Source organism: Dasypus novemcinctus, chromosome 8 (genome assembly GCF_030445035.2).
Source record: "Dasypus novemcinctus isolate mDasNov1 chromosome 8, mDasNov1.1.hap2, whole genome shotgun sequence".
In the NCBI taxonomy this organism is placed as follows: Eukaryota; Metazoa; Chordata; class Mammalia; order Cingulata; family Dasypodidae; genus Dasypus; species Dasypus novemcinctus.
The window spans coordinates 22,680,049-22,706,378 of record NC_080680.1 but is presented as its reverse complement, the minus strand read 5'-3'; the positions used below and the strand labels follow the sequence as shown (position 1 = coordinate 22,706,378).

The window sequence follows — 26,330 nt, the reverse complement described above, 5'->3', positions numbered from 1 at the left end:
AACTTAAAAGTTGTAGATAAAATTCTTTTCTTTTTTTTAATACTTTAGTTGAGTAGTTTGGTGTGATTTGTAATCCTGGGCAATCTCAAAGATCATGACAGGGTGTGTGCAAGTTCAGAACTATTTCCGTGATAATGTCAAGACATTACTTGCTTTTTAGACCTTTGTTATGTGGTAGTGTTTTCCAGAGGCTTCATGATGTATACTGTCATCACTCTGATTGCTAATGATAAATGTAAAACATTGTTGTTCTCATCGGTATTTTTTGAGAACTCCTGCCCAGTTGAATAAAACCCAATTTACTAACTTCTCTAATGCTATATACAAGGACATGCTTCTCTATCCAGTATTTATCATGCAGTGGTTCTGCATACTCTGTTTATCAAGTAAATTTTAAAATTTATTGCCTGTAGTTTACTTGTGAGAGATCTGATTGCTAGAGTTCTAAGGGATCTTACAATCTTTCATTTTATGATGGAGAAACCAAGGCCCCGAGTGACTGACTTGCTTCTTATCTGGAGTGTTTTTATTTAAGTTTAGTAAAGCTATTTGGTATCAGATCTACCCTAAGTATATGATAGATTATTATATCAGTTTTCAAAGTTTTTGTTCTCTATGACCTGTTATACTCTTAAAATTACACACTTACCCTCTTATAAATGAGTGGTACATGTGTATTACATATTGGTGTTTACTGTATTAAAATTTAAAACTGAGAAGTTTAAAAAAGTATTAATGCATTTTAAAACAATAATAAATTCACTGCCTTTAACATAAATAGCGTGTTTTTTTGTGAAAAATATTTTCCAAAACAAAAAATAACTTAGCAATAACAGTGGGTTGTTCTACACTTTTGCAAATCTCTTTAGTATCTATCATAATAAAGGGTGGCTGAATTCTCATCTGCTTTGGGATTCAGTCTTTTGTCATGTTTTGTTTTGGCTGAACTATGTGAAGTAAATCTGGCTTCACCAAATTTGTAGGTGCAAAATGGAGTATTTAATAGGCTTTTCAGATTATTCTGGGTATTCTTTGATACTACACCAAAACTTTAAAGTTTAGTTGTAATGTGGAATCTGAAAATATATCAGTGAACTTTTAGTGCTGTTATAGTAAAAATCCATTGGCTTGTCTTCAACTTAGTGGATCTTCTGTCCATTCCTAATTTTGTAGCAACATGAACTGGCCTTTGGAAAATATTGGTTCAGTAAATATGCAGATCTTTCAAATGTTGGTGTATTTATTTTATAATGTAGTGCATTTGTTAAAATCACCACCAATAATATCAAGTATTGGGAAACTCAAGTTCACAGTGGTAGCTACATGTTTTCCAAAATTCCAGTTTTCCCTTGAAAGCTCTAGTTTTATCATTGGCAACAAGTATTGTCAGTAACAAGCTCACCCAATTCATTTTCAAGAAAATGTCTCATTCTCAAGTCTGAATAACCATAGTTCACTCTGGTTCCAGCCCCGAGATGAATAATTTTCACTGTTTCATCAAGGACATTAAATGAAATTGAAAATTTTATTTAACTGCAGGTACACAGAGGTGAAGAATATACTCTTTAATTTGGTGCCCCTGACTTGATTTGTGGTGAACCCACAGCAGTTTTACTCACTTTATTTCTTCTCACCACTGCTTTTGCACCATCAATGCAAATGTCAGCACACTGAAAGAGACAAATAAGATTTTAGTATTATAATAAAAATATTAATCTTGCAGATTCCTGGGTTCGCAGACCACTCTGTGAGAGCTGTCGGGTTGTTAGTGTATGTTCTATTATGCTTTATTGTTGTATATTGCTAGAGGCTCCTCATTTATCTTTTGATGTCTGAAACTTAAAAATTAATGTTATTTAACTTATGTTTTGCTTGGATGGTTGAGTAAAGTTCTGAAATCTGCTTTTACATCCTCTGTAGGATTTGGCCATCAATATTTAAACTACTTACCTGCATTGGAATCACTTGGAGTGCTTTGAAAGCCCTGCATAGGTCTCCATCCCTGGATTTAATTGATTTGGAGTGCTGATTGGACATTGGGATTTTAAGAATGCTCCCAGGTCTTTCTAACATGCAGCCAAAGTTGTGAACCACTATTTTATAGAGAATGAACACTATTTTAATCAGGTGTTCACTCAAGTATTTTCTACATTAAGTAAAATACAATTTTCAAAAATAGTTTTGACACTATTCCTTCAGCAAAAAGAGATTAGTTTTTGATACCAGATGGTTTAAAAACAATTTGAGAAATAGCAATTAGTTTTATAGAAAAGTTTAGAGGAAATTTACTAGTGATTTCTATTTTTACATGAGGTTGGTAATTCTGATTGGAATATTGTGGCCTATGTTGGGTCACTTGTTAATTTTTATTCCTACAATTTATGGTATCTTTAGTTATTTAATCACTGTAAAGAAGGTATTGTTAGTCATTGAGCAAAAAAAATATGACCATTTCTTAGAAAATGAGTTTTAAAGTAATGCAGGCACATTTTTCAGGTGCTACTGTTTTTTTTATTTTTTGTTAGAATTAAAATGTGAATATAAATATGATATTCAAAGGATTTTTCTCCTTGTTTCTTTTAGAATTAAAGTTGGGAGAACTGCTTCATGATAAGCTGTAAGTATTTTATCTGTTCTTCAAAATAGTGTAATGTAATAGTTTCATTTTTCTCATGTGTAGTAGTACTTGTGTTCTGTTACTTTGTATTTCAACACTAAAAAAACAAAACAACTTGTTTATTTTCAATGTTGGTGAGCTATTTTGGAGGCAGCTACCTTTAGTTGTGATGTGAAGTGGTTATAACTAGTGAAACAATGACTTCAGTTCCTTTCCTTGAGGCTAAATGTAAAGGATATGGAATTTCTTGAAGAAAAGGTGACAGTTATATGTTATATGTGATTGCCGGTTGTTGAGAGAGCAGATCACTGAATGCCTCAATGAAAATAAATTGAGAATCTCTGGAAAAGTAAAGGAAACTACTTAGTTATATTTTATGTGCATAGATTAGCCTCAGTTCTCATATTATGGGTAGGCTCAATTTTCAAGACTGGGAATATGAAATTTAAACTGGTAAGTGAACACAATTGGACTTATGTGGGGAGAGACCCATAAGAGGACTTCCGAAATTCAGTTCTTAAACTTTAGTGTGCATCACTGTCACTTGGAAGGCTTTTTAAAACACAGATTGCTGGCTGTACCCCAAGAATTCCTTATTCACCAGTCTGTTATGGGGCTCTGGATTACACATTTCTAGCAAATTTCCAGGTGATGGTGATGGTGGTGATCTAAGGGCCACAGTAAATCATCATTTTGATGAGGCATGCAGTTATAAGAAAGAGGTAATGAAACCAAAGCCCAAGATAACACACAAAAATGACTATTGAACAAGGCTTGAGGGAGGAAAATTACATGGATTTAGCCCCCTTAATTTCCCCAAGATTTTAAGCTCTCAGCCCAAGAAACATGATTGCTAGCAACTTACCACAGTTACCTGTTAGAGTTGCATCCTTCCTCCCAATCCATCTCTCTTTTAGCCTGTTTTTTCCTTTTCTCCTTAGCATGTATAATCTTCTAATGTACTATATGACTTAGATTTTTTATCCTAGTAACATATATAATCTAAATTTTTTCTTTTTAACCATATTCATGTATGTATTTCAATGCTGTTAATTACCTTCACAGTGTTGTGTTACCATCACCACCATCTGTTACCAAAACTTTGCAATCATCTCCGTAGAAACTCTACATAATTTGAACATTGGTAACTCTCTTGTCCCTACCCCCATTCTGGTTTCTCTTAACCTGTGTTGTAGATTCTGACCCTGTGAGTTTGCTTATTTTAATTATTTCATGTCAGTGAGATCATTCATCATTTATCCTTTTGTGTCTGGCTTATTTCCCTCCATATATTGTCTTCAAGGTTCATCCATGTTGCCATATGTATCAGAATGTCATTCTTTTTATGGTCGAGTAATATTCTATTGTGTGTATATACAACATTGTATTTATCCATTCAGTGGTTGATGGACACTGCAGTTGCTTCCACCTTTTGGCAGTTGTGAGTAATGCTGCCATGAATATTGGTGTGCAAATATCTGAGTCCCTGCTTTCATATCTTTGGGGTAATGTATCTAGAAGTGGGATTGACGGATCATGGGGTAATTCTGTACCTAACTTTCTGAAGAACTGCCAAACTGTCTTCCCGGTGGCTGCCCCGTTTTACATTCCCACAAAAAAAATGAGTGTTCCTGTATCTCCACATCCTCTCCAACACTTGTAATTTTGTTTTGTTTCTTAATAGCCATTCTAGTGGATGTGAAATGATGTTTCATTCTGGTTTTGATTTGCATTTCTCTAATAGCTAATGATCTTTTCATATGCCTTTTGGCTATTTTTATACCCTCTTTGGAGAAATGCCTATTCACTTTTGTACATTTTTTAAAATGGGTTATCTGTCTTTATTGTTGAGTTGTAGGATTTCTTTATATATTCTGGATATTAAACCCTTAGCAGAATGTAGTTTCCAAATATTTTTTTCCCATTGAGTAAGTTTCCCTTTACTTTCTTTTTTAAAGATTTATTTATTTATTTCTCTCCCCTTCCCCCCCACCCACCCCGGTTGTCTGTTCTCTGTGTCTGTTTGCTGCATCTTCTTTGTCTACTTCTGTTGTTGTCAGCGGGATGGGAATCTGTGTTTCTTTTGGTTGCGTCATCTTGTTGCGTCAGTTCTCCTTGTGTGCGGCACCATTCCTGGGCAGGCTGTACTTTCTTTCACGCTGGGCGGCTCTCCTTACGGGGCACACTCCTTGCGTGTGGGGCTCCCCTACGCGGGGGACACTCCTGCGTGGCAGGGCACTCCTTGCGTGCATCAGCACTGTGCATGGGCCTGCTGCACATGGGTCAAGGAGGCCCAGGGTTTGACCCGCGGACCGCCCATGTGGTAGACGAATGACACCCTAACCACTGGGCCAAGTCCGCCGCCTCCTTTACTTTCATGATAAGGTCTTTTACAGTGGAAAGTTTTTAATTTTCAGGAGGTCCCATTTATCTCTTTTTTTCTTTTGTTGCTTTTGCTTTGGATATAAAATCTAAAAAAACCCCATTGCTTAACACTTGGTCCTGAAGATGCTTTCCTACGTTTTCTTCTATGAGTTTTATAGTCCTGGTTCTTATATTTAGGTCTTTGATCTATTTTGAGTTAACTTTTATACATGGTATGAGATAGGGGTCCCCCTTCATTCTTTTGCATATGGATATCCAGTTCTACCAGCACCATTTGTTGAAGAGACTATTCTTTCTGAATTGAGTGGACTTTACAGTCTTGTCAAATCAATTGGCCATGGATCTATTTCTGAACTCTGATTTTTATTCCATTGGTCTGTATTTCTGTCCTTGTGTCAGTGCTATGCTATTTTGACTACTGTAGCTTTGTAATATTGTTTAAAGTCAGGATGTGTGAGTCCTCAAACTTTGTTCTTTTTCAAGATGTTTTTGGCTACTCGGGGCCCCTTATCCTTCCATATAAATTTGGTTGGTTTTTTTCATTTCTGCAAAGAAGGCTGTTGGAATTTTGATTAGCATTGTGTTGAATCTTTTTTAAAAAAATTTTTAATTTTAAAGAAGCTTTTGATTACATATATGTTACATAAAAATATAAAGGGGCTTCCTATATGCCCCATCCTCTCCCCCTCCCACACTTATCCACATTTGTGTGGAATCTTTAAGTTGTTTTGTGTAGAACTGACATCTTAACAATATTTAGCCTTCCATTCCATGAGCATGGGATGTCTTTCCATTATTTTAGGTCTTCTTTAATGGCTTCTCGGCCTGTTAGTTAAGATTAAGTGTGTATTAGTCAGCCAAAGGGGTGCTGATGCAAAATACCAGAAATCTGTTGGCTTTTTTAAAGGGTGTTTATTTGAGGTAGAAGCTTGCAGTTATCAGGCCATAAAGCATAAGTTACTTCCCTTACCAAAGTCTGTTGCCACGTGTTGGGGCAAGGTGGCTGCTGACATCTTCCAAGAGTTCAGGCCTCTCTTCTGGGCCTCTGTTTCTCCCTGGGCTCAGCTGATGTGCTCTCTCCACAAGGCCAGCTGTAGACTATCAGGTGAATGGGTCTGTCTCTCTCCCTGGGGCTTCTGCTGTGTTTAGGGAGCCATCTCTACTCCTCTGTGTTTTTCTCCTGTGTATTCACTTCCCAGGCTCCAGCTCAAAAACTCTCAACTCTGTCCTTTGCCATGTCTTTTATCTGTGAGCCCCCACCCACCAAGGGGTGGGGACTGAACACCCTACTGATGTGGCCCAATCAAAGCCCTAATCATAATTTAAACAAGTAAAAGTGAAATCTCAGACAGACTAGTTTATAAACATAGTCCAATAACTATTTTTGGAATTGATAGACCATATCAAACTGCTACAAAGTGTAATTTAGGTTCTCTTTGATTTCTTTCAGCAAGAAAGTTTCTTTTGTACAAAGTTTCTGTATATAAGTCTTTTACATACTTGGTTACATTTATTCCTAAGTACTTCATTCGTTTAGTTGCAATTATGTATGGGATTTTTGTAATGATTTCATCCTCAGATTGCTCATTACTGATGATTTTTGTGTGTTGATCTTGTACCCCACCATTTTGCTGTATTTGTTTATTAGCTCTAGCAGTTTTGTGGATTTTCTAGCACTGTGTATATATAGGATCATGACATCTGCAAATAGTGAAAGTTTTACTTCATTTCCAGTTTGGATGCTTTTTATTTCTTTTTCTTGCTTAACTGTTCTGGCTAGAACTTCTAAGACTATGCTGAGTAACAGTGGTAACAATGGGCATCCTTGTCAGCTAGATTTTGTCAAATGCCTTTTCGGTGTCAGTAGAGATGATAATGTAGTTTTTGTTCCTCCCCTTTGTTCTGTTAGTGGTGTGATGTATTATATTAATTGATTTCCCTATGTTGAACCATCCTAGCCTACCTGGAGTAAATCCCACTTGATCATATCATTCTTTCAGTGTGCTTTTGGATTTGACTTGCTAGTATTTGTTGAGAATTTTTGCATCTATCTTCATAAGAAAATTGGTCTGTTATATATTACATTAAAAATATTTCCCCTAGATTTTGATAGTATTTTAATAACCTTTGGCTTACTATACATAAAAATTTTATATATTTGAAGTTACCAGTTTTTTCCCTTTTAGCATCTTTGTAAATTGTCGAGCAGTTTTTTTTAAGTTTAGCATTTAAATAGGTCTGGGATTTAGTTTTTCAAACTCTGTAAATCAAAGATTTAACTTTTTCCATATGATTAACCACTTTTCTTTAAAGCCTTTATTGACTAATACACTGTTTTCCTGCCTTTATCATAAATCCCTCGGAAATTTGGATTTGGGCTGTCTATATTCTTTCCCATTGATTTGTGTATTCTAGAATGCATTACGTTTACTACATCTTTATAGTAAAGTTTGTTACTTTATTTTCTATTGAAAAAAATTCTCTTATATTCTTGCATATTTTCTCTTTTGGCTTTGCAGGCTCTTTGAAAAATATTTGGGTTTTGATTAGCATTGAGTTAAATTTATAGACATGAATCGTTTTCAACAATATCCTTATGTGATCAATTGTCAATATAGTAGGACACTAGAGGGATTGCAGAGAAAGAGTGTTGCCATAATGTCTTAACTGCTGCTTTTTTCCTGAGCAGATTTCTTTATTTTCCTGGTCATCTAAAGACTAAGCAAAATATGAAGTCAGTCATTTGATGACCATACTTTCTTTTAGGATTGTCTTCCTCTCCCATTTCTTTAGGCTTGCTAATCAGTCTACAATTGCATCACAGCTCTCTGCTTTTATGGCAATTAGCCACAAATACCATACCGTCAGGATATCTAGATTATTTTTCATTATGGCATTACCAGACTCTTGGGTTATTGTAGGCTGTAATGTGCCATATTTCTTGGACTTTTAAGATATAAAGGAAATGTAAAGTTGCATTTGACAATGATTATTCAAAACATGACTTTTAAAAAAGATTTATTTTCCCCCCCCTCCCTTCATTGTCTGCTCTCTGTGTCCATTTGTTGTGTGTTCTTCTGTGAGTGCTTATATTCTCATTAAGTGGCTCTGGGAACCAATCTTCGGACCTTATGGAGTGGGATAGAGGCGATCATTCTCTTCCGCCACGTCAGCTCCCTCTTGTCTCTCCTTTGTGTCTCCTTTTGTTGCTTCATCTTGCTGCACCAGCTTGCCACGTGGGCCAGCACTCCTGTGCAGGCCAGCACTCTGCATGAGCCAGCACTCTGCATGGGCCAGCTCATCACACTGGCCAGCTTGCCTTCACTGGGAGGCCCTGGGTATCAAATCCTGGACCTCCTGTATGGTAGATGGGAGCCCAATTGCTTGAGCCACATCTGCTTTCCCCCAATCATGACTTCTTAAATGTTTGTTATAGAAAATAGCTTAAGAAAGGCAAAGTGAAATCCATTATCCGCCAATGTCTTTTATCCACAAAGTTCTAATGCACAACTTTTTAAAAAGAAGCATAAAAGAATCATCTTTGATTTTAATTCTTTTTGCCCCAAAGTGCACTTAAAATAATTTGAATGGCTAGTATACGGAGAAATTATGAAAGGAAGCTTTAATTGAAATAAAAGTTTTAGCAATTTGGGAAGAGAGGATACAGAGAATATTGTAGTTACTGAAAGTACTGTGTAATAATTTTTCTACCATTATAGGAATCTGGGTAAGTATACTTATTCAAAAACAATTTGTGGGGACATATTTTTTCATTTGCAGATTTGGCCTTTTTGAAGCTATGTCTGCCATTGAAATGATGGATCCCAAGATGGATGCTGGCATGATTGGAAACCAGGTTAACCGAAAAGTTCTCAATTTTGAACAAGCTATCAAGGTAGTCACTATTGTACTTTTTGTGTTTTATCTTTTCCTATTTTACATATATATTAAAACGTTCCAGTTAGTAATGAAAATCAAGCTTAGTGTATTAGCTTAAAGTATAGTTTTCTTTAAAATATGCCTAGATATATAAAAATTAGTTATAACGTTATCTTTCTTCTCCTATTGAAATTTGGCAACTGTTTGAGGTGTTCATTTAAAGCTTGCTCTAAATTTGTGCATTTATATGTTTTCTTGTTGTAAATTTTGAAAGCATCTGAGTACATGTTCAACTACTGGGATAATTAGCTTAGGAATTGGATTTTATATATTACTATATTATGTAAAATGTTACGGTAGTGAACATGAAATTTATAAAATGAGAATTGATGTAAAAGTACATGCATAATTGCCACGGAGTTTAATTTTGTATGTTTTATGAAGGAAAGATTTGCTAAGCAAATGGGTATTGTAAGCAAAATTTGCAAGTATTCCCAGTTTAAGGGAAAAAATTTTTTAGATGTTCTATTTTTTTTTGGTAACTAGTTTCAGTTAATTAAAATGATTATATCTATTAATGCTTAAAACCATTTTTTTTTTGAGAGCAGAGTTATTTGTTCGTTTTTGTATTTAAAGTATTTTTTGATGATATCCTTGGACCTGAGATTCTTTGCTTATAGTCCTTAAGAACCACACAACTGTAACCAACCACTTTACAGGGTTTTCCCTCTCTTGATTTTACAGAGGCCTACCCATTCACCTAGTTTCTTATTGTCAACTTTAATTATTCAGCACAAAGGGCACCAACTTGTCATATGTAGTCTCATTACAGTTGGATACAGGCATTCATGATGGGCTTGGCACTTACCTAAGGCTTTGGCAGCAGATTGTGCATGTTGCATCATTGTGGATGAGGGCAGTTTTCAGTGCCTCTTGTAAAGCAGTGTTAATGTCTATTCTACTTCTAGCAGCAATGCCTTTCTTAGCTATGGTGGTGGGTTATGGGTGGAGCTGAATCTTGAATCCATCTGAGCTTCTGCATGACCTGGCAGTGGCAGGGAAAGGGTTAAATTGCTTTTAAAATACTTGCTGGTTTGACTTTTCTTTATAAAGCCTTTGTTTTCTTGGAAATTAGGCTTAGATTTTTAAGGTCTGATTTAAGATGTGTTCCATTTAGAAATAGAGTTAATTTGGTATTTTAATGTTATCAAATGGTATAATAGTTTTCTTAGAATTGCTGTTTTAAGTTTTTAACTTTTGATTGCCAAAATGCTGAGGTGCCTACTAATCATAAATTTTTTAAAAATTTCTGCTTATATGTCACATTTCTCCCCTTTTTAGGATGGCACCATTAAAATTAAAGAGCTCACCTTGCCTGAATTGATAGGGATAATGGATACCTGTTTTTGCTGTTTGGTAAGAGTTAAAATAAGAATATTGGTTTATTGAAAACTGTGATTTATCTGAATTTTTCAATTTAAAAGTATACACACCAGCATTGAGTATGAAATATCTGTAATGTTGCTGGACCTAGCAAGATAATGCATAAAATTAGCAGACCATGTTATGTCCTGGAAAACAGTATTTCACATCTCCACCTGATTAATTTTGGAAGTTCCAATTTACTGGGTGAAGGATATTTTCTAATGAAGATAATATAGCCATTGTCCAGGGTACCGTTTTTGTTTTTAAGGTACCCATGGATACAAATCTGTAATTGGAGAGTTCCATGAAATAATCTTAGAATTGAAACAGAGAGCTTTGGGTTGGTTTTGGACAGATTTTTTTTTTTTTTTTTTTTAATTTAGGATAAATTGTTGTTAACTGTTTTTTAGTGATTTATAAATGCTGCTTACTTTGTCTTCCCTGAAAAGTGTTGTTTAATTTTAGAAAAATACTCATGTACTGCTTTTCTTTTCCTTGCTTTTACTATCCCTTTCTTTTTAAACTTTGTTAAATCATCATCCATGGAAATATGTAAAATTTATTTTTTCATTCAGTAAAATTCATTGATTCCAGTGCATATAAATCCTTTTTTACATGTTTATATATTTTTCACTTAGGTCTTACATCAGCTTTATATCTTATTTACCTTGGAGTAGAGTCCTAGGAGGGGGCTTAGCCAGAATCCTCATCCTGGTCCTTCTGCCTCCATAGCTGTCTCTTTCCCTCAGAGATATCTCTATTGCCATTGAGGAGTTACAGTTCTGGTGGGATAGGAGAAGAGACAGAGATTGCTAGGGGTAGACTTGAAAACAATTCTGACAAATGTAAATGTTTTTATAATGGTGCTGTGGAAACAGAGAAGAGGGGTTAATGATGTCTGGGAGGGAAAGGAAGCCATCCTGGCCTGAGATACTGAAGGATGGTAGGCATATGATGGGAGGGGTGACTAATTCAGACAAAGGAAGTATTTTTCATAGGCATGGCAATATGAAAGTGTTTGGGGAATCTTGAATATCTGCCTATGACTGAAGTTTGGCAGGGAGGACAGTGGGAGGAGTGAAGGAATAGTTAGAAGTAGTGGAGAGGAAGGGAAGGATAAATAGAGGGAGGAAAGGAGGATTTTTGCCGCAGTTGTGGATTCATTCTGTGAGACTCTTGGAACTATTTTTGAAAAGCTTGGCCATAACAAGCAGATGGTTTTAGACTTGAAAGTCTTTCTTCTGCACACTGGTAATACAGATACATACTTTATAGTGTTTTTTTCATGGGCATATCTCATTTTATAATGTAGTAGCATGTGTCTTGTTCTGGTGTAGAATTCTTGGGCTTCAGTGTAAAATATAACTATATAAACTTGGGCAAATTATTTAAACTTTCTGTGTGTCCCAATATGGTGAAAAGAGGAGAAAATGAGATAAATATTGAAACACCTAGTATAGTATGTAGTTAGGATCTAGTAGTTACTCAATTTTGACTGTTGTTGGTATTCCCAACTTCTAGCATATGATACCTGGCATATGGCAGCCATTCAGTAAAATAGTGTTGAATGATTATCTTTGTGTTTTAGATAGATCCCTCTGGTTGGGGATATTGAATTAGAGATGGGAGCCAGGAAGACCATTGCGTAGTTTCTTGCAATAGTCTAGGTGAGATATAATGTTCTTTGTTGGGTTGGTGGTGGGGATGCAAAAGAAGTGTTGAATGAATGGCTAAGAATTCTGTTTTAAAATTGTGAATTCCCAGTTTATATATTTTTGACTACATTATGGACTTGGTTGCTTTCTGATGCTACATCAGGAGGCACTCTGATTTCATTAGTCTTTAAATATATTGCAAACTGAATTTAATCTGAGAATATGTCCCATGAATAGCTAATTATATTTTTGATATATGATTTTTTAAATTGAATTCTAACTCTTTTGTCTTTTCCAACATTTCCTAGTCCTCTGCTGAATCTTGTGATGAATCATATTTATTTGGGTCTGGGACACACTGGCATTTGAATGCTTGGATCAATTTAGACTACAGATTCTCTGTACCACCCTTAAACAAGTACACTCTTTCTTTATAGATAACGTGGTTAGAAGGCCATTCCTTGGCACAGACAGTATTTACGTGCCTTTATATTCATAATCCAGACTTCATAGAAGACCCTGCCATGAAAGCGTTTGCTCTGGGAATCTTGAAAATCTGTGACATTGCAAGGGAAAAAGTAAATAAAGCTGCCGTTTTTGAAGAGGTAAGATTTTACAATTCAGTTATCTCATAAAGCTCCTTAATCACCTTATTTACCATGGAATATTTAAATGACTTTATAATAAGTATTCTTATCTGTTTGTATAATTAAAAATGGTTTTTAAAAGAAATACTACTGCTGTTAAAAATATATTGGCTAAAGTAATCCAATTCTCTCCAAGAAAGGGCTTTCATCTTAGTATTATGTTCTTTCTGTCAGTACTGTTCATTGAGTATCCATTATGTGCAGAGTACTGTTCTGGATATTGTGGGAATTCACAAAGAAAATAGAAGAGACGGCTTATGACCTCAGGTCTCTTATAAATTATAAAACAGAAATGCTATACTTTCTTTGGATAAGAGGGAGCTAAGGAAAACAAAGGTATGCAAAATATTTTAGGGTATAAATATTGTCCTCCAGTTCACAATAAGTACCTGACCCCAAGGAAGTGTTGTGAGTTTTAGACATAGGTTTTTTTTCTCATCATAGAAAAATATGATTTCAGATGCTAATTGTAAGAGAAAATGTGATAGCATTTGGAATTTTTGATAAGTAATTTTTGTTTACTCTTACCTTTGTTGAAATTCTTTTAAACCCTTTGGCTGATCCAAAATAAATATCTTAGGTTCACATAGTGGTTCAGTGTATAGTATGTAAAGCTTTTTCTAAATTTATATTATATATGTGAGAATAATTAAATATATCTAATATGATTATCCACATTTGAAATGTACAACTTGTAAGTTGTTTATGAAATACCATCTACTTTTTACGCATTCATTTGTTATTTAGCTACATATCCGAATTGATAATTGATTTTGTTATGGAAAATCAGACCTGTTTGGATGAAAGGAAAGATTAGTTTGAATTAATAATTGAGAAGAGAAATACAAACTATTTAAAGTGTGTATATTCTCAAAGTGGACCAAAAAGAGCATTAAAAATCAGCAGGGCATGAGTTGGAAGGGGCATGAAGGCATCTTTTAGGATACTGAAAATGTTCTCCTTCTTTTAGGATAGTTACAGGGATATATACTTAGGTAACAATTCTTTAAACTGTACAATAAAGATCAGTACATTTACATGCTTTATGTATGTTATGTTTTAATGAAACAAACCATAATGAAATATTAGTGTGGCAAGGAAAGGATTCATTTAACAAATAGATCTGGAATAAGAGTGGTTAACATTCTTGAAAAATGCTTTTATCATTTCACATCAATTCCATATAGATGGAATGTTTCAAGTGTAAAAGATCATTAAAAAATCAGAAGATAGCTTACAGAAAATGGCCTTTAAACATGAAAATATGCTTAACCTCACTTAAGAGAAATGTAAATTTAAAATTGCGATATTCCATTTTTTACCCATTATTGGTAAAAATTAGAAATTTTTTATAACATAGCATGTCAATGAGGGTCAGAAAACAGGCACTCATACATATGTGCATACTATGAATAGTCATGATTTTTCTCCTTTTAATCTTAAACTTTTTATTTGGAAATATTTCAAACTTACAGAAAATTTGTAGTAACAGCACAAAATTCAAATATACTTCTTACACATATTCAGCTGTTACAATATATGGCCCATTTACTTTTTCACTTGCTCTCTGTCATGTATGTATGCATGTACAATGTATGTATTTCTTTTTCCTGAACAATTGGAGAGTAAATTGCACAATTATGAACAAGTCATTTATTTGAAATGAATCCTTTTAAAGCTCTTAATCAGTGCTGATATTTTTTTTTTCTCAGATATGTCTCCAACTTTGTTTTAACTCCTGAACAGAGCTTCCTAAAAACATCTCTGCCTTAGGGAACCACTATTCCATTATCAAATATTTTTCCTCTTGTAATTCTGTGTCTTGCCAAATTGTATCTTTAGTCTTGCCTTTGATTACTTCTTTTATTTTTCCCCCAATATCCAGATCCTTTTGTTTTTACCTTGCAAAAGTACTTGAATCTGGGCGCTTTTTTGTTTTTGCTTCTTTCTCACATTGTTCCTGCTTTAGTTTATGCCTTTGTCACCTTTTTGGTTAAGAGCCTGTGAGAATTTCTGAACTGGTCTTTCTGGCCCAGTCTCTTCTCTACTTACTTTTTCATGTGACCAACAGTTATCTTCCTTAAGTATAGGTAATATGGTTGTATTCAGTTTTGCTATTTGAAACCTTCTACTGGAGTGTGTGTTTTAATAAAAGCAGTAATACATGTATGTAAAGTTGACATAATGATATTGAAGTCCTCTGCTTTTCCCTTATCCATTCCGTAGCAATACTCAGTTCTTTTAGCTTTTTCCCTACTATTTACTTCCATATATTCGGATAATAAACGTATTCTAATTTCTGGCTTTAAGGAGTTAACTGTTTTTAACTATGGCATATAAGGATCTATTAATAGCCTTCATACACTACCCACCTCCATAGTTAATTCAGAATTTTTGGTTGTCATTATTTAGTGCTGACATTGTGATTGAATAAGTAATAATGATGGATGAGTCAAAGTAGTATATGCTTACATTTTGTTCCTCAGACTTGTTTTTCTTGGAGGTAGTAATTGTTGCTGCTTTGTGATTTTAAGTTTTCTTTGTATGTGTCTTGTATTCTCCCCATCCCATTATTGTGAAACACATCAGGTAATCTATCATTTGTATATGTATCTTTGGAAAGCTCCTATTGGAGACTTATGTTCTCTAGCTTTAGTCTGGACCACTTGCCCGCTACATAGTTGTCTTCCCAGTTTTCTCTTTCCCATTCTCCTGTGAATGTCTGTTCTCTCTCTTTGTTAGATCCCTTGTTACCTGGTTCTTAGGCCTTTGTCATTGTTCACGTATTACTTTTCTTGGTGGAGCATCTCTAATTACTGGGGGAGAGGGGCCGAAAATTTTTCTGATACCTAGTATATCTGAAAATTTCTTTCTTACCCTCAAACTTGATTGATAGTTTGGTTGTAATAGAATTCTAGGTTGGAAAATAATTTCCCTAAGAACATTGAAAGCATTGATCTATTGGTTTTCTAATTTCAGTATTACCATCCTCATCCTTTATGTGTGACGCAGATTTCTCTCTGAAAGCTTTAACAATCATCTCTTTAATAACCATATTTTAGACGTATTCATTACTATTAATTGCAACCTCTTAATGATCTCAGTTTGAAGCATCCATTTCTTGTACCACCACCTCTTTTTTTTTTTTTTTTCTAATTTATCCCTCCTCGCAGCTTGCTTGCTTTCTGCTCTCTGTGTCCATTCGCTGTGTGTTCTTCTGTGTCTCCCTTTCTTTCATCGTCTTGCTGTGCCAGCCCTCCACAGGCGTGGGCTGTCAGCTCTCCACAGGCATGGGCCGTCAGCTCTCTGTGGGCGTAAGCTAGCTTGCCTTCACAAGGAGGCCCTGGAATGCGAACCCAGGGCCTCCGATATGGTAGACAGGAACCCAGTCGACTGAGCCACAGCCGCTTCCCCCACCACCTCTTTTTAACTTACTTGTGTCCTGAGTCCTGTAGTTCTTCAACCCCACCTGGACTTTAATCTGTTGATCATATTACTTTTTCACTGTTATTGTGCTCTTGTTCTTCTTTTCTGAATTTAAATTCTATCTTCCATCATTGCAGTCACTCCCTTCCAATACTTCCATCTTCCTTCCTCTTTTGCTTGCTACACCTCATTGTAGTTATATCCAACCTGTTCCCTGAACCTCATACTCATAGATGAGCCTATTCTACATCTTCACTTTGATGTTTATCTCAAACTTGGCATTAACAAACTGAGCTCCAGATCTTGTCCTTATCTACAGTGTATTCTTTTTGTTGTCTTTTCTATCTTGCCAAATGGAACTTCTCCATTCTTCAGGTTTTGCAGACCAAAACCTTTGGAGTCATCATTGACTCTTCTTTTTCTCCTATACCCCATATCTAATCCATCAGCAAATCGTATAAACCTAAGGTCAGCAAGCTACAGCCTGCAGGCCAAATCTGCTGCCTGGTTTTTGTTGTTGTTGTTGTTGTAAATGTTATAGACCAGTGATATCAACCAGACTCAAACTCTGAATAAAGTTCTAATTGAGAGCTTTATTAGCCACGCTGTAACTGCCTCATCCTATGCAAAGAAGAGAGCAGCCCCGAGTCGCAGGGGGTAGTTTGCTTATATAGGCTTTTAGGTTCAGGGCGGGGGGCAATAGCTCAGCCAGCAAGCATGTACAGAAGCAGGTGTTTGTGGTTAATCAAGCGCTGGGAATTCTATCAGGGGAGACAAGCGGTCGGGGAGTTCTTGTTGTTTACAAGGGTCTGGGTCAGGTTGGTCTTTTGGCAGGGGCTGAGGAGACTTTCTACAGGAGGAGGCCTTGAGATAAGGTTTTACAGTCGAGCAAGCTTGTTACAGAAGCGAGATATAGGCGGTTAGGGGGCTGTGGAATTTTCCTCTTGGGTGGGGGTGGTCACAGGCTCCTACTTCTCCACATAAAGATGTATTTTATTTATATTTTTCTCCCTCTTCCTTATTTTGCATTCTGTCTACTCTCTGTATCTGTTCATTACTGCTAGTCGTCTTTTTTTGGGAGGCACAGGAACCAAACCTGGGACCACCCATGTGGGAGGGAGGCACCTGGTGCTTGAGCCAACTCTGGTCCCTGTTTTGTTTTTTAATGACACTTCAGCTAAGAGTGATCTCTGTATTTTTTTTTTTTTTTAATGGTTATTTAAGTATCTACATAGAATCCTCTGTTTTGCCACTTGGTCTACAAAGCCTAAAATACTTATCTGGCCCTTTAAGGAAAAGTTTGCATGTCCCTGATCTGTCCTCTATTTATTCATTGAATTAGTATGTGCCAGGCACTGTGGCATGTGCTGGGAATAAAATAGCAGGCAAATCACTGCTGTGCTGTGTGGGTGGTACGGATGGGAATCTGAGTGCTCCTTTTTGGGCATCCAGTTTCTCATTATAGCCTCACACCTCAACTTTTAAAGGTGTCTAGTGCTTTTAATTCCTGAATGTTTTCTTGTTCATTACTTTTCTTATTAGCATCAGTGTGGCTTTTTTCCTACTCTAAGTCAGTTATCTTTTGTCTATTTACTTTACATCTTCCATAAATTACTTTATGTATCTTTTTTGTTGTCTCCCATTCTCTTTGTCCTTTGGGGTTTATAACTTTTAATTCTGTCATCTGTCATTTAATATAATTTCAAGAGGTGTAGGGAAAATACTGCATTTTTCCTTCTGTCTACATGGTATACATTTCAAAACCCTTAGTATAACTCTGTTTATGATATGGTCCAAGCTATTGTGAGAAATCGGCTTACCTGTTCCTTATTGTAAATGTTACACCTGTTCTATTGTAGATATTGCAGTTGTTCCGTATTATTGTAGATGATGTAGCAGTTCTAATAGCAAACAGCTGCTTGGTAGTTTTCAATAAATAAGAGGTGGAAACTAGGGTCGAGACTCTCTCAGTTCCAGAAGCTGTGAGTCCCCTGCTCCCATCTTTATCTCCTTTCTTGTGTCTCTCTCTCTGTTCTTTATTTCGTAAAGTTCTGTGTTACCTTCCTTCCCTTCGAGCCAACCTCTTGTGAGCTGATTGCAGCACCAAGCTTTATTGCTCATCCTTCTTCTGCCCCTGGCATATTATAGTTCGGCTAGCCCTGAATATATAATCCTCTTTCATTATCCTGTGCTTCTGTATCCTTTTCTGTTCTCCTTATCCTTTCACGGCAAAGTCATACTTTAAATTGTACCACGTATTCCAGAGTTTAGTTTTCTTCTCTGCCCTTTCTTAGTGTATTCTTTAGTTATAGCTGGAGTCTATATATCATGGTTTGCATGGAGCAGTTCTTGTTTGCACCTTTTCTCCTAGCATGATTAATGGTATCCTCTTTTACTCTAAATTGTATACCAGTTTTAACAATACTGTGGTCAGTTTTTGCATTTTACCACTGAATTGTGGTACATCCACGTCTTTGCCCCCCTTTAGATAGTTCCCTGAAGTCAAGGTCACCATCAACTGATAGGCTGGTAGAGCTAGTAGTCTAATTTTTTAATCTCTCTCTTTATCTATAGCATTGAATACCATGAATAATTGCTGAAACACTTTTTTTTTGCTTGGCCTCTGTAAAACCATTCATTATTTAGCTCTTTCATGTTCAGTTCTTGATTTATCAACTTTTCCGTATCTAAACATTGCTCGATTATCTCTCCTGGACCTTTCCTTGAACTCTAGACATAGGAATCTAGCTGCCTACTTAACATCTCCATTTGGATGTTTAATAGGCATCTTGAACTTAACACTCCCAAAACTGAGCTTCTAGTTCACCCCTATTCATTGAACATACATTTTGCTCTTTTCTGTCTTCCACTCAGTAATTGCAATTTTCATATGCTTAGACCCGAAACCTTAGAGTCATCTTTGACTTCTTTTATCAACCCATAAACAGTCTCTTAGAAAATGCTGCCAACTCTCAGAACTCTAGAATCTGACCATTCTCACTTCCTTTACCAACATACCCTACTCTAGGCCACACTCTCTTCAGCTGAACTCTTCCATAACTTTCTTACTGGTTTCTAAACTTCAGTATAAGCTATTCTGGGCTCAACAACCACGTGATCTTTTCAAAATTAAAGCCAGATCATGACATTCTGTGCTCAAAGCTTTCTCATCTCAGAGTAAATTCAAACTCTTTGCAGGACTTAGGAGCTCCAGAGTGATGTGGGCTCCCTTTCTCAGTTTATCATACCCATTGCTGTTCCTTGAGCATCCCCAGTATGCTACTGTGTTATGGTATTTGCTTGCAGTTCTTTTGTTTTCTTAATAAAAATAGATGGTGATACTATCCCTTCTGTCATTTTCTGTGAACATTAATGTGATATCTGGAGGCACTGCTTCATTTGTGAACATGAAGTGACAAATGTGAAAATCTAAGATAAAGAGCTTAGGATGGTGGAGATAGAAAGCACTTAAATTTTTGCTGATGTGGTTGAGCATCTGAACCAGTATCAGAAATTACTTATAATTGTTATTTGAGATGATAAGAGTCTGCATCACTTAAGACACTATAGTTGGATTTTTCTCTTACTTGTGGCTGGACATAATTTTTTTAATTTTAAGTTTTTGGACATAGTTTTAACAAACACAAAAATAAAACTGTGAAAGTTCCTGGTTCTACTGGGAAAAAGTAAACACCCATTTGGTGTGTATCCTTAAAAATATTTTCTATTATATGTGCACTGTATACATGTATGTCTTACTTAATTTGGATTCTATAAATTATAACTTTTTCCCCCTAGACAGTAGAGAATACTTTGTACATACCAACACATGTAGGTAGATCTACTTCATACTGACTGACTGTGTAGTATCTTGTTACGAGTATGGGCTGTGCTTAATTACCTCTGGCAAGAATCATTGAAGGATCTAATTATTGGGCAGAAGTATGAGACACAGGATATGTACCTAGTCTTCTACCACAACTCATATGCTTTCCACCCACAATTTATTAATTACAAAGGAGAAAATTGGTAATTTTACAGTGGAGAACTTGTCAGTCACCACATTAGCCAAGTGACCAGAGTTAGCATCACCAGTAATGAGCCAGATTGATATTGTGTGCCTCCTGCTACAGTGCCGAAAGAATGCTATAGCATCATTTCTCTGGCGTCTCTATCAAATGTACATCTATCTTGAATTTCATCGTGAAGCAGCATCAGGCAAAACCATGTTGAGAAACATAACTGCAAAATAACTTTTGCCTATACTATTCCAAAATGGCAGGGCTTGAAAGACAAACAACAGAGGAACTATTCCAGATTAAAGGAGATTAATGAGACATTATAGGGAAGCAGATGTGGCTTAACAGGTAGAGCGTCTTCCTACCACCTAGGAGGTCCAAGGGTTTGATACCCGGGGCCTCTTGGCTCGTTTGGTAAGCTGGCCCACGTGCAGTGCTGCTGCACACAAGGAGTGTGGGCCCATGCAGGGATGCCCCCGCACAAGGAGTGGCCCCTGCACAAGGAGAGCTGCCCCGTGCAAAACTGCAGCCCACCCAGGAGTGGTGCCACACACACGGAGAGCTGATACATCAAGATGACACAACAAAGACACAGATCCCCAGTGCTGCCTGATGAGAATATAAGTGGACACAGAAGAACACACAGCAAATGGACAGAGAGAGCAGATGGGGTGGGGGGAGAAATTAATAAATCTTTAAAAAAAAAAAAGACATTATAGCTAAAAGCAGTTTTACCCATAGTAAAACTCATGGTTTAGGAATGAGTGAATAAATGAACAGAAATTTTGCCCCACTGAATGTACTTACCCCCAAATACCCTCTTTTTTTTTTTTAAGATTTATTTTTTATTTATTTAATTCCCCTCCCCTCCCCCGATTGTCTGTTTTCTGTGTCTTTTTGCTGCGTCTTGTTTCTTTGTCCGCTTCTGTTGTCGTCAGAGGCATGGGACGTGTGGGCGGTGCCATTCCTCGGCAGGCTGCTCCCTCCTTCGCGCTGGGCGGCTCTCCTTATGGGTGCACTCCTTGCGCATGGGGCTCCCCTACGCGGGGGACAGACACCCCTGCGTGGCAGGGCACTCCTTGCACGCATCAGCACTGCGCATGGGCCAGCTCCACACGGGTCAAGGAGGCCCAGGGCTTGAACCGCGGGCCTCCCGTGTGGTAGACGGACGCCCTAACCACTGGGCCAAAGTCCGTTTCCCCAAATACCCTCTAATTGCTACTACTTACATTCTGTCTTATTTACTCTGATTCTCTTACTCCCACTATCCTTCATTTCCACAGAGACCTTCAATCCATGGATCTTGCTGGTTTATTCCTCTCTCTATCTCATGTCCTCTTTTCCACAGAGCTAAGGTCTCTCAGATACCTTTAACTCTCTTGTACCTCTCATCTTTTGTGTTGCTTAACTGGCAAAACCCCAACCATCTGCCTGTTCTCTCCTTGCACCCAAGCAGCAGAAGGCTGCTAGAGAAAACCCACATCTGTGTGTCTGTTCTCACTTTAATTTTAGGACTGTAAATCTCAGATGGGCACTCAACACTGTGAGACACTCCTGTCTTACAACACTTGTGAATTTGCTTTTCCAGTCTCTAAGGTGATTTTTCCTTGTCTCTTTCTCCCTTCTCACATCTCTGCTGCCAACTCTCCTCACCTTCAGCTTACTTTCCACTTTATTGAAACATTAGATGCAATCAAATATAGTTAGAAATACCTCATCATCTTGCTATCAGAAGTTTTTAGTATCCACATAACTCTGCCTTCTCTCCAAAAATGAAAGTATCTCTGTAACAATCTGCGCTTAGCCCCCGTCATCTAGATTCTGTCCTCTCTTGGTCTACTGCAATTATAATATAAACCTTCTTTTGTATTGAATTACTAGTTTCTCCTTCACTACTAGATTATTTTTATTGGCATATAAACATGTTTTAACATCACTTTAAAACATTAGAAAACTAATGTTCTCTCAATCCCATGCCTTCTTATATTTGCAATCCCACTTCTCTTACACGTTACAAAAAAACTCCTTGATTGAGCTGTTAATTTGCTTACTCCACTTTTTCTTTCAGTCTCTCTTGACCCATTCCAGTTGGACATTGTTCACTATTGCACAGACATTAGTCTTAACGTTCTTAATGATATCCATCTAGCTAAACCCATTTTCTCGCCCCTCCCTTTTTAGCCTAGTAGCATCATTGGACCCAGTTGAACATTCTTTGAAATACATTTTTCTATCCATCATCTTGATTACCAGTCTCTTTGATTTCTTTCTGCTTCATTGGTTAGTCTTTCCTTTGCTTGCTCTTCTAAATGTTGGAATCCTCCTGGGTATGCTTTCTCTAGTACTGTAACTTTTAATACTAACTGAATGCCCAAATTTGTATCTCTTGCCCCAGTTCTTTCCCTGACTTCCATACTCAACTAAGTACCTTCCTGAAATCTTCACTTGGATGACCAAAGAAACTGTAAGCATAGTATAGCCAAATTGTACTCCATTTCTGCTCTTAAATTTGTTCCTCTTGACTTTTGCCCCATATCATTATCATGTATCAGTTATTCACACCAAAAATCAAAAATAATCCTTTACTGCACAGTTAACCTCCTACCCCACATCCAGTCCATCATATATACTGAGTATACTTTGAAAATATATCCTGATTTTGACAGCTTCCCACAACCTCCACTGTTATACTCCCAAACCAAATCACCATCTGTTCTGCTGGGACTATTGGATAGTCTCCTAACTGGTCTTCCTGGTTTTGATTTGATTTCACTCTTGCTACTTTAGCAAGAGTGCTGCAGTGGTGATTTTTCAGTGGTAACAATCTATCTGCAAAACGTCCTTGCTCTCAGTCCTCCAATTACTTAGATTAAATTCTTGTGATTGAAGCTTGTCTTTGTCACATAGAACCTATGGTATTCTCACAGAAAAATTGTTTACTTTAGAATCTTCTTGACAGACTAGCAGTTCAGAGATAGAGATTATAGGTCGTTTTGCAGTTGTTTGTATATGCAATGTTGCCTTACCTAGAGATAACTTTCATTTCATTGCTAATATTTAAAAACCAGAAGATTTCACAGTAAAGAAACACCTAGGTTTTTTCTTCTGGAAGTTTAGGAAACCTGACCATACTTCCTGTATTCATGGCCTCATTAGGGTAATTGGCTGGCTCCCTTTAGATGAGGCATATGCTGTAGTCCCCACCACTCCCCAGAGTATCTTCTTGACAGCCTGATGGATTTAAGTAGGTTATCTGCCTTTTTTGTTGATGACCTCTGTCCTGGAATAAGTCATTCATTCATTCAATAAATAATCTAAGCCCTGGAGATAAAGCAGTGAATACAACAAAAGCCCTGATCGCATGGATTATACATTTCTTGGGACAAATAGTCAATGTCTAAGTAAACAAATACACATACAATGTCTGGGGGTGGTAAGTTCCATGAAGAAATCTCTTGCCCCAATTCTGGGAGTGATAAGTTCCATGAAGAAAAGTAAAGCAGGTAAGAGGATATGAAGTGCTGTTTTAGCTGTAGTGCACAGGGAAAACACCCATATAAGGAATTGGCATTGGAAAAAATGCTGGAATATTGTAATGGATGGAGCTTTGTAAATATTTTCAAGAAAAGCGTTTTGGAATAGGGAGGCAGCAAGTGGAGAGGCCCTGAAAAGAAAATGTATTTAGTGTATTTGAAGGAGGACAAAGCAGCCTGTCTGAATAGAGTGCAGTGAACACCAAGGAATGGTAGGAAATGAGACTGGAGAGGGAGACCAGGGCCACCGGCTGGTGGGATTATAGGCCATGGTGGGATTTTGGATTTTACTCTGAAGTAGGAAACTAGTGAAGGATCTTGAGTAGGGAAATGGCATGGTCTAACTTATCTTTAAAAGATCTCTCTGGTGGAGAATAAAAGAAAGCAGGGACAAGTATAGATGGTTGGGGAGCTCTCTGGAGGCAGTGAGAGAAGATGATGACGGGAACTAGAGATAGCTGTGAAAGAGATGAGAGTGGTTAGATTACAGCTATAACTTAAAGATGGAGCCAGCAGGGTTTGTTTGATATGGGGTGTGGGAAGATGACAATTGAGGCCTAGGTTTTTGGCCTGAGTTAACTGGATTTAGAAGTTGGCTCCATGTGGTGGTTTGGTAAATTCTGGAGGACAACAAGAGTTCTTTTAAAGAGGTAAAATTTGAGCATTCTGTTTGATGTCCAAATAGAGATAGAATATAAACTTTATCTAGAGAATAAGCTTATAGCTTTTACCACAACTTGAAATTTTAGAAGACCCAATCAATCCTATAAGTCATATAATTATCTTAGCTGAGCTCCTTCTGGCCAGAGATGTGTTTTCTTCCTGTTTGTTAGTTATAATTCCTAGCTTTAAGTGGGTACTTACTGGTTCTTTTCTTAGAACCCAGAAATTTTGCAGTAGTTCTGGCCAGTTCTGTAATTGCATTATATTAGGCTTCTATGTACACTTCTATATGAATTGTAATATAGTAGAAACATTCCTGTAATAGATTGCAAGCCTCCTTAATCGAATCAGCTAGATGATGTTAAATTCATCTTCAAAGTGAGTCTGTCAAACCACTTAATTTAATTTGTTAATGAGTTAGTGTTTTAAATGATTATGAGGAGGGTATTGTGTAACTTACTTTTTACTTCACAATGGATTGAAGTGGGAATGTGTTTTTTCTATCACTTTGCGTAATTATTTGGTCACCTAACAGTGCATAAGCAGGCGTTACTTAATAAGTTTTGAAGTAGGAATTTTGTCTAAGTCTTGCAACCCTGTCATCAGGGATTAATTATTAATGTTTATCTGTGAATGTGAGAATACTTTAAAGTTAGAATTATTGTGCATTATTAGCATTGGCATTATTTTTTAGATTGAACATAGAAGCACAGGTATATTTAAATTGCGTGAAGACAACAAACGGAAACTAAAGACAGCATTAGAATATGGTGTTTTAAGGGTATGCCTATAAGGAAAGCTTGTGTATGTATAGTAGCAACATTTAGATAAGCAGAATGATGTTCCAGTACTGTGATCTTATTAAACAAATTGTGACCTTGTAAGAGAAAGTATAGTGGGAGATGTGGCTACTATTCAATGGCCTAATTATTCCTTTCTGTATAGGAAGATTTTCAGTCAATGACTTATGGATTTAAAATGGCTAACAGTGTGACAGATCTTCGAGTTACAGGTAAAACTATTTATAAAGATAATTCACCAGTTTTACATTTGATTTGCTTGTTTTTAAAACTCGTGTCTTTTTCTAGGCATGCTAAAAGATGTGGAGGATGACATGCAAAGAAGAGTAAAGGTATGTGTTTTTTTCCCCTTTCCTTCAGTATAGATTTTTGGTATTTTTCTAAATGTCACATTAATTTTAGCTAATTGCAAATAGCTAGTATAGATAGGATCACATACCTCCCTTCTACATGCTGTGTCTTTTCTTGTAATGAATTTGAAGAACGCTTGAAGAGTTTCTGGTAAATTATTTAATGTCATTTTTAAGTATTGGAAATTTAACCTTCTTAATTCTTGACTTTTTGTCAGTATTTTAGAATTTTATTATGCCATTTTAAGAACAGTATTTTTCCCCCACTAGATCTTTAAGTTTCTCATAGGTAGGGACTACCTTCCTCATCTTTGTATTTTTAATACCTAATACTGTGTCTAGAATACAGTGGATGAGCTCAGTAAATTTTGGTATCCCCATTTCTAGACTTCTTTATGACATCCTTTGGCCATATGACCCTGATAATTTGGTTCTCATATAGAGATTAAGAGAGGAAAAGAGTTACATTTCTACTCTTTTCTTACATTTGATTAACACAGTATGGTATTGAAAGCAACTTTACATTATTGTCTTGTTATTTACAATTAGTCAGTGATGCAGGCAGTTCAGTGCACATAATGCCACAAGGAGGGACGTATGGCTGAGAAGAATTAAGTAACCACCTCTAATCTTAGTTAAGGGCACATCGCTAATAAGTGGCAGCTAGTAAGGGCTAGAATTCCTCGTATATTCTGCCAGATCTTCCTGTGAAATGCCCTAGAATTTTGTCATGTGAAATAGCTCATGTATTACTTTTCTGTGATGCAATTTGTAAAGGTAACTGATTTTTTAAGAGTACATCAGGAATTTAAATTATAGATCATTTTAATGGAAAATAGAACTGTGTACTATATGCTTTTGCTTATATTATTTTGCTTTTTGCTTTTGCTGTTTTCAACGCCTAATTTTTTTGTGTGAGTTTTATCTTACC

The 26,330-nt window shown here is 36.5% G+C and overlaps 1 protein-coding gene across 4 annotated transcripts in view; it reads left to right on the top strand.

Moving 5' to 3' along the window:
• Nucleotides 1-26,330, top strand: part of NAA35 (N-alpha-acetyltransferase 35, NatC auxiliary subunit) — a 107,458-nt gene that overhangs the window by 11,057 nt on the left and 70,071 nt on the right. For all 4 annotated transcript variants that reach the window (XM_004461536.5, XM_004461534.5, XM_004461535.5 and 1 more), the window contains exons 3-8: nt 2,584-2,617; nt 8,783-8,897; nt 10,223-10,297; nt 12,399-12,566; nt 25,195-25,261; nt 25,338-25,381. In XM_004461536.5, coding sequence (XP_004461593.2) covers nt 2,584-2,617; nt 8,783-8,897; nt 10,223-10,297; nt 12,399-12,566; nt 25,195-25,261; nt 25,338-25,381 — 503 coding nt within the window. The remainder of the gene's footprint in view (nt 1-2,583; nt 2,618-8,782; nt 8,898-10,222; nt 10,298-12,398; nt 12,567-25,194; nt 25,262-25,337; nt 25,382-26,330) is intronic.